The sequence below is a fragment of the Anomaloglossus baeobatrachus genome, chromosome 1, assembly GCF_048569485.1.
Source record: "Anomaloglossus baeobatrachus isolate aAnoBae1 chromosome 1, aAnoBae1.hap1, whole genome shotgun sequence".
NCBI lineage: Eukaryota > Metazoa > Chordata > Amphibia > Anura > Aromobatidae > Anomaloglossus > Anomaloglossus baeobatrachus.
In genome coordinates this window covers 80840350-80849408 of record NC_134353.1, presented here as the reverse complement: position 1 = coordinate 80849408, position 9059 = coordinate 80840350, and the positions used below count along the sequence as shown (strand labels likewise).

At 43.4% G+C, this 9059-nt stretch overlaps 1 protein-coding gene across 1 annotated transcript; it reads right to left on the bottom strand.

Moving 5' to 3' along the window:
• Window positions 1–4988: 4988 nt before the first annotated feature.
• Window positions 4989–8806, bottom strand: DRD5 (dopamine receptor D5). Its single transcript, XM_075333452.1, has one exon. The coding sequence runs from the start codon at window positions 8234–8236 to the stop codon at window positions 6929–6931; it is 1308 nt and encodes a 435-aa protein (XP_075189567.1). The 5' UTR covers window positions 8237–8806; the 3' UTR covers window positions 4989–6928.
• Between the last annotated feature and the right edge of the window lie 253 nt (window positions 8807–9059).

Here is a 9059-nt window from a genome sequence, read left to right as displayed (position 1 = left end):
CAGTGGGACAATCATTAGTAGAGAGTTGCCGAAATTAATGTTAATTTACTTCATTTTACCATTTTTTTCTGTATAGTGGAATAACATAATTGCCAAGTATTAATATTGATGAGCAATTGCTCAGATTACCAAGGTTATGGTCAATTTTAAAATGGATGTACCTGTTGTATATACAGTATTGACCTCTGTAGCTGCACAGAGTGGGGACAGCTTCGCTCTAGTATTAATCAATACAGCACAAGAATACTGTGATAATTTGCCTCCAAAAATTATAAAAGAATGTATTTGATATTTATAATGGCACCGCTGTCCTGAACGTCTCGATTCCCCCGTATCCCTCTTCTCTAAGTGAATCCATGCACACATGCAGATACACAGTAGTCATCCATCACTTGTGCCCCTGGAGGTGTTAGAGACCCTCATATATATAGTGAATTATAACTGTGAGTCCTCTTATTTTTGTAATTGGACGCTATGCAGCCAAAGTGACATCAGATTTTCACTCAAAGCCCTGACATACCTTGGTTTTCAGTGTATGCAAAAAAACAGAAAGGCTTCATCAGAATAGGACCTATTAAATCAGGTTTTTTGTATTAAATGTATTTAAAATGTTGTCAATGTTTATATTACATATCACAATCTATATTAAAAGTAAACAATAAAAACCTTGCTATTTTCACACTGGCCACTGAGGCTTTCTTAGATTCTAACTTCCTGTTGTTTTAGGAAACAACACATGTACATAGCCACAATGATCAGACCATAACCCTTTTTTATTGAAGTCTTTAATGTGACTGTACAAAAGAGCGAAGAGGAAGCAGGATCAGTTGGGACATAACACAGGATCCACTATTCACAATTGGTTATCAACTGTGCATAGTGTTGTTACCTGTCATTACATTTCTGTCTGTGATGATAATGAACCTGTAAAAAAGGTAATTGTAAGCAAAGACACAGCAGGGTCCACTGTGAGATCACCAATTGTGATTAGTGAACCCTGTATTATTAGCAAGGTATAGATGTGTTACCTGTCATTACAATCCTGTCTGTGATGATAATGAGCCTGCTGAAAACTCTTCTTAAAAGCATAACAAGTTGGAGTCTAAAAAAAAAACAAGTGGCCAGTGTGAATGTAGCAAGATTACTAATTTTTTTTTTTTTTTTTTTAAAGGTTGTGGTATAAAAAAAAGTACACTTTTTTAAACATATATAATACAAAAACCTTATTTAAACAATGGGTATTTTTCTGATAATTATAGCTTCCCTTTAAGGAGCACTTGTTACTTGCCATAAATAGATAGATACATTTCAACTAGTGTAAATACCACTGTTCCCCTGAATCTGACATTATTTTTCTTTTGTTTCTGCCCCTCTCCCTTCCTAAAGCCTGCTTTACATGTTGCAATTTCGCATACGATATCGTATGCGATTTGCAACGCCCCCATCGTATGTGTGGCACGTTCAATTTGTTGAACGTGCCGCACAAACGATTAACCCCCGTCACACGTACTTACCTTCCATACGACCTCGCTGTGGGCGGCGAACGTCCACTTCCTGGAGTGGGAGGGACGTTCGGCGTCACATCGACGTCACACGGCAGCCGGCCAATAGGAGCGGAGGGGCGGAGATATCCCGCCCACCTCCTTCCTTCCGCATTGTGGGCCGGGAGCCGCAGGACGCTGGTAAGATCTGTTCATCGTTCCTGGGGTGTCACACACTGCGATGTGTGCTATCCCGGGTACGATGAACAATCTGACGTGCAATTCTAGAGAAAGGTATGATGTGCATGCGATGAACGTTTTACCGTTCAATCGCAATCGCACGTACCTGTCACACACTGCAATGTACCTTACAATGCTTGATGTGCGTGACATCGCCGACACATTGTAAGATACATTGCAGTGTGTAAAGCGGGCTTAAGACATGGTCCTTTCTTCCATAAATGTTAATATAGTTTTTTAAAGGGGTTGTCCACTGCTAGGACAACTCCTTCTGATTCCACTCGCTTCCCTCAATTAATATAAAAGACCCTGTACTCACATCTGGTGATATTCTCCTGAGGCAATGTGGTATTTTTTTTTTGTTCCTGCTCCTAATCATTCCTGAGAACTGGCCCTTTCTTCCCTATCTGCAAAGCTTGTCTTTTTATCCAACGTAGCTTCCCATAGAGAAGAGTTAAGGACCACGCCCACTTGACTTAAAGGGGTTGTCCACTATTAGAACACTCCCTTCTAATTCCACTCACCTCCCTTTCTCGTGCCATTCCAGCGCTGTCGGTAATTACGGTTTGGATCTCATGTGACATTCTGATGTCACGCGAGCACTGCACCCAATCACCACCAGCTTCTCTGTCCTCGCCATTGGACCAAATGAGTTAATCAACAGGAAGTGACACTACCCATCATTTCCTGTTGATTGCTCATTTGGTCCTAAGGCGGGGAGAGAGAAGGCGGCAGTGATTGGATGTGGCCCTCGCGTGATGTCACAATGTCACATGAGCCCTGAACCGCGATTACTGACTGTGGTTGAACAGTGCCAGAAAGGGAGGTGAGTACAGGGCCTTTTATTTTAACTGGAGTAAACAAGGGAAATCAGAAGACACTATCCTACTAGTGGACAACCCCTTTAAGTCAAGTGAGCGTGGGCCATTTCTCAAGATTGAATAGTAGCAGGAATAAAAAAATTAACACCAGATTGACTCAGGAGAACAGCACCAGAACTGGAGGTGGAATCAGAAGGAATTGTCCTACTAATGGACAACTCCTTTAAGTCAAGTGGGCGTGGTCCTCAACTCTTTCCTATGGAAGCTTCTTGAGTACCATGCCCCATTGAATAAAAAGACAAGCTTTGCAGATAGGGAAGAAAGGGCCATTTCTCAGGAATGGATAGGAGCAAGAACAAAAAAAAATATAACATCAGACTGACTCAGGAGAACAGTACCAGAACGGGAGGTGGAATCAGAAAGAATTGTCCTACTAGTGGACAACGCCTTTAAGTCAAGTGGGTGTGGGCCATTTCTCAGGAATGGATATGAGCAAGAAGAAAAAAATAACACTGGATTGACTCAGGAGAACAGCAGAAGAACGGGACGTGGAATCAGAAGGAATTGTCCTACTAGTGGACAACCCTTTAAGTCAAGTGGAAATGGGCCATTTCTCAGGATTGGATAGCAGCAGAAACAAAAAAATTAACACCGGATTGACTCAGGAGAACAGCACCAGAACGGAAGGTGGAATCAGAAGGAATTGTCTTACTAGTGGACAACACCTTTAAGTTAAGTGGGCGTGGTCCTCAATTCTACTCTATGGGAAGCTTCTTGAGTACCATGCCACATTGGATAAAAAGAAAAGCTTTGCAGATAGGGAAGAAAGAGCTATTTCTTAGGGGTGCTTCACACAGCGAGATCGCTGCTGAGTCACGTTTTTTGTGACGCAGCAGTGACGTCATTAGCGATCTCGCTGTGTGTGACACTGAGCAGCGATCTGGCCCCTGCTGCGAGATCGCTGCTCGTTACACACAGCCCTGGTTCGTTTTTTTATTGTTGCTCTCCCGCTGTGAAGCACACATTGCTGTGTGTGACAGCGAGAGAGCGACGAAATGAAGCGAGCAGGGAGAAGGAGCTGGCGTCTGGCAGCTGCGGTAAGCTGTAACCAGGGTAAACATCGGGTTACCAAGGTGGTTACCCGATATTTACCTTCGTTACCAGCCTCCGCCGCTCTCACGCTGCCAGTGCCGGCTCCTGCTCTGTGCACATGTAGCTGCAGTACACATCGGGTTAATTAACCCGATGTGTACTGTAGCTAGGAGAGCAGGGAGCCAGCACTAAGCAGTGTGCGCGGCTCCCTGCTCTCTGCACATGTAGCGACGTTATGATCGCTGCTGCGTCGCTGTGTTTGACAGCTAAGCAGCGATCATAACAGCGACATACAAGGTCGCTGTTACGTCACAGAAAATGGTGACGTAACAGCGACGTCGCTGTCGCTATGTGTGAACCCAGCCTTAGAATTGAATAGGAACAGGAGCAAAAAAATAACACCAGATTGACTCATGAGAACATCACCAGAATGGGAGGTGGAATCAGAAAGAATTGTCTTAATAGTGGACAACCCCTTTAAGTCAAGTGGGCGTGAGACACTTCTCAGGAATGGATAGGAGCAAGAACAAAAAAATAATACCAGATTGATTCAGTAGAACATCACCAGAACGGGAGGTGGAATCAGAAGGGAGTGTCCTTCTAGTGGACAACCTCTTTAAGTCAAGTGGGCGTGGTCCTCAACTCTTCTCTAATGGAAGCTTCTTGAGTACCATGCCACATTGGATAAAAAGACAAGCTTTGCAGATAGGGAAGAAAGGGCCATTTCTCAGGATTGGATAGCAGCAGGAAAAAAAAAATAACACCAGATTGACTCAGGAGTACAGCACCAGAACGGGAGGTGGAATCAGAAGGGAGTGTCCTACTAGTAGACAACCCCTTTAAGTCAAGTGGGTGTGGTCCTCAACTCTTCTTTATGGGAAGCTTCTTGAGTACCATGCCCCATTGGATAAAAAGACAAGCTTTGCAGATAGGGAAGAAAGGGCCATTTCTCAGGATTGGATAGGAACAGGAACAAACAAATAACACCGGATTGACTCGGGAGAACAGCAACATTAACACCAGGGGCAAAAAAAGAATGCATATTTGTGTCAGGCGATAGACAGCTACTCTTTAATGAAGCCTATTTCCTGATTCAGTATAAGAATGCCCCTGTGTACAAACCACAATAAATGGAAGAACTGGAATAACCTACGAAGACCGCAAGCCCTATCAATCACAACCCCATTAGCATCATCAAATATTCATGAATGTAGTATATACCATAAAGTATGCAAATGCAGCCTCCCCAGGCCGTAGCGTGGAGCTCTGGGGCTCCAGACTCTGCACGTGCCCCTCTTACCATTTCTAGTCCTTGCCCCCAAATATGTTGGAAAGAGACCTTCAGGCATCTGAATCTGGTATAACTTTTTAATAGATGGAATATTCTGCTGAATCCTCATTAACCCCCATATACATATATACAACCCCTTACACAGCAGCATTGTATATCATTTATATGTCAATTATTAAAAAAATAAATCATAAAATGTAAATTTAATGTTACAGTCAATGTTATAATACTGCACTTGTGAGAAGAAAATAAATGCACAGATACTTTATATTTACACAACGCACTAATGATATGTATCACATGAACACACAGTCACTATATCCAAATCCATATCCTGAAATGTAAGAGCACTTGATTCAGTAAAGCAATGAAACCAATACCTTCTGGAGGTGGGGCACTACAGACGGCAATGGAGGGGCTGTATTAATTTGCTGGGATGGATGGGGGGAGGGGAGGGGGCTGGTAATGTTCTGCTACACACATGGGGGCACTGTGGACATCTCACAAGCAGCATATAGGGCTTTGTATCATGAGTTGCTTTTTTGGTATTATGTGTTTTAGAAACACTGAGCAGCTTTACAGAAGGATTACTCAGTCTCACAGACAGCAATAAGTGATTATAGCAGTGGGTGCCTTATTGTGAGCCTCTTTAACCCTTTCAATAGCAGATGGGAAGCTGATTTGGGTTTTTACATTTATATAACGTTTCCTTACATAACCTGCTTGTTAGTTGAGTAACAGGGTTGTGAAGCTTGATGACATCTGGAGGGATAATAATGCAAGGCAGATAGTTACAATGTATCAAGGGTTTCATCAGGGTTTTACTTAACGGAGCAGTTGGATGGTTTTTTCATGTTGCAGTTATATTAAAAAAAAAAATGTGATGCTTATGGCAAACAACTGGAGCAGACTGGGAGCTAACAGAATATGTTTAGCAGGAAAAAAGCAATTGTTTTTTACTGCACCAGTTTAATGAATACCTCCAATAATATATTTCTCAGAGGGGTATGGCAGCTATAAGTCCCCTTACTGGCAGCCAGACTGGCTTGCAAAGTCTCCTTAAGGAGAATAGTGTTCCCCCGTGGTCCCCACACATAGCTTCTCAGACACCCCATACTTTGCACTGACGAGGGGCAAGCACCCCGAAACACCGTGTCTGCAAATTGGGATTCTGATCTGGCATAAAATCCTAAATCATATGCAAAGGATTGTTAAAAATCCACTTCTGACTTTTAGGATCGCTACTTCCAATAGGTGGCGCTGCGCTAGAGTTTGTCTCCTTTCCTGGAGACACAATTCCAATAATATATAATGTAAAATTTAGGATGTTGGACAGGTAAAATATATTTGTCACCAACAGCCGAGGGAGACTCAGATATCCCGCAGCTGTTCATTAATTTGTCACGAACACGACTACTCTCTAGCGCCCCTCTTGTCGGCAGGCCACTTTTGGTACTGCAGGACAATGAATAAAAGGAGGCTGCTGAGCTAATAGTGCCAAATATTGGAGGTCTCACAGCAAGGGTAAATGTATATATCACCGATTCCCGCTAATGGAATATATATATACCTTGGTACCCTTAATGATAGCACTCCAATAATTCTATGCAATAATAATTACGCTGACACCACCCAACTTTCAAGGATAGCTGGGGACCCGTTTCAGATTGCAGAAGGCTTTTTGGGTTCATATATAGAACAGAAGGAAACGAACGATGTTGGATAGTGTGTTACCATGATCCATGCATTGCCACCATGTAAAGATATGCTTGGATCACATTAAAGTGCTTAGAATAATGTCTAGTTCCCATACATGGCAATTAAACAATAATTTTGTCCCCATATATAAAACACACAAACACTCACATAACTTTAATATAGGTATACTACTATAGTGGCATCATAAATTTACTTATTTCACATGTATGGGAAGGAGTGATGGCACCAAATGATAATATATCACAATTACCAGACATGACTTGGTCAACAAGAGTAAGGTTGGTTTAATGGAACCCATTTGGCATGGAGGGGGTAATTTTATGGAGCGAAATCTCAGTGTCACAGTCCAGTTCACACATTGAACTGGTGGCCATCTCAATGTTTGCAGATGTTTGTGAGATCTGAGACATGCGGTCGAAAGTCTCATCATTGTCATCTATACAATCCACCACATTGGGTATCATATTGACATAGGCTGTCACGATATCCTTGTGGAATATAGTATCTTGGTTGTAGGATATTAGCTCGTTGCTGATATTGACTGTTTCAACAGGGGTGGTAGAACACCAATGTCCACATCCAAGAAGACTGGAGAAGACCTTGCGGAAATCAGCATTGAAAGCATAGATGATAGGGTTCAAAGAAGAGTTAGCCCAACCAAACCAGACAAAAATGTCAAATGTGGTCTCACTGACACAAGGCAGCCCAGCTTTGGGGTCTCCAGGAGACCTGTCACAAAAAGGAACCATGCAGTTCAAGATAAAAAATGGTAACCAGCAACACACAAATACCCCCATGATCACAGACAGGGTTTTTAAAACTTTTGTCTCCTTCTTGATGGAAGTTTTCAGGCTAGTATGGTGGTTTCTGCAGTCCACACGGTTGCTCCTGCAGCTTTGGGCATGTTCTGCTGCTCTTTCCAAGGTAGAGATCCTCCTGATCTGGATCTGGGCGATCCTGTAGATCCTGGTGTAGGTGACAATCATAATAGCTACAGGTATGTAGAAACTGATCAGGGAGGAAGAGATTGCATACGTCCTATTCAGGCTGGAATCGCAGTTCTCTGCAGTCTGGTTGTTAAAGGCTGGAGTATCTTTCCTATCTCTGTGCCAGTTTAACTGCACGGGTATAAAGGATATCAAGATAGATAAAGTCCATGCGGCGCTGATCATCAACATCGCCACCTTTTGGGTCATCTTCCTCTCATATTTAAAGGGGCTGGAGATCGCCCAGTACCTGTCCACACTAATGACACACAGGTTGAGGATGGAAGCTGTGGAGCACATAATGTCAAAGGCCACCCAGATATTGCAGAACTCTCCAAATGGCCAGTGACCTGCAACTTCTGCTACAGCTTTCCAAGGCATCACCAATAGGGCTACCAGAAGATCAGAGACAGCTAAAGACACAATGAAAATGTTGGTGACTCTGTTACGTAAGTGTCTAAATCTCATGACAGCTGTACATACCAAGATGTTACCGAAAAGGGTCCAGAGGATGAGAAGGGACAGAAGACTCCCTGTGATTATTTGTCCTGCCACCAGATCCCTTCTCTGCTGAACTTCTTGGAAAAGGCTCCTATTCACTAACATCTCTGGATACTTTACGCACTGTTACTCCTCTCCAGGCTGAAATTGGGGGACCATAGAAGCCATAGTGCCCCCCTGGTAGGATGGCCAGCAGGACAGGTACCCTCCATGTGAAGCAGTCCTCTAGCCCCCTGCGTTGTCTTCTTCTCTGGAGAGCTTGCAGCCTATGCTCAGCGCTGTCTGGATGGCACAGCTGCAGAAAGCCACCCAGCTGGGTGCAAGTGCGCAGCTGGAGACAGACCAGCTCCCAGATCCTTCTGCCTTCCTATACATTATTCCCAAAAGCTTGCAATCCACTCTCTGGGACTGGCACTCCTCAGCTGCTCTCACACCTTGGAAACTTGCCTGGCTGATATCCATCCAACATGGAAAGTCCACCTTTCAGGCACATTCTGGAGCACATTGTATAGACTCCCTTGCATCCAAGCCTTTTAATCTCCTCTGCTGCAGTCTGATCATTAACCCTCTCCTTGTAGTGTAGCAGGCTCTGGCACAGTGAGAAAATACCTGCTTGTGGCTCTGGTGTATGGCAGTAAATTCCTCAGGATAGTGCTACACGTCACTCCAGCCCCAAGTGAGATCTGAAGGACATATTGATGCCTTAAGGCCAGCAGTGTCCTCCACCCCCTACACACAATGCTGGGCTATTTCTGCCTCATCAAAGTGTTGCCATCACTCATTTTTTTATCCAGGTTTTATATAGTAGTGGCACTATTTGCAGCACACATAAAGCTTATCTAAAGCAAACACATTATTATTATTCTCTTTAGTCATTTGTGACTCAACACCCACTTTGTACACATTGTATGACTGTTGTGTGGCTATT

Coding starts and splice junctions, on each gene's coding strand:
- DRD5 (XM_075333452.1), bottom strand. CDS start 8,236: ATGTTAGTGAATAGGAGCCTTTTCCAAGAAGTTCAGCAGAGAAGGGAT.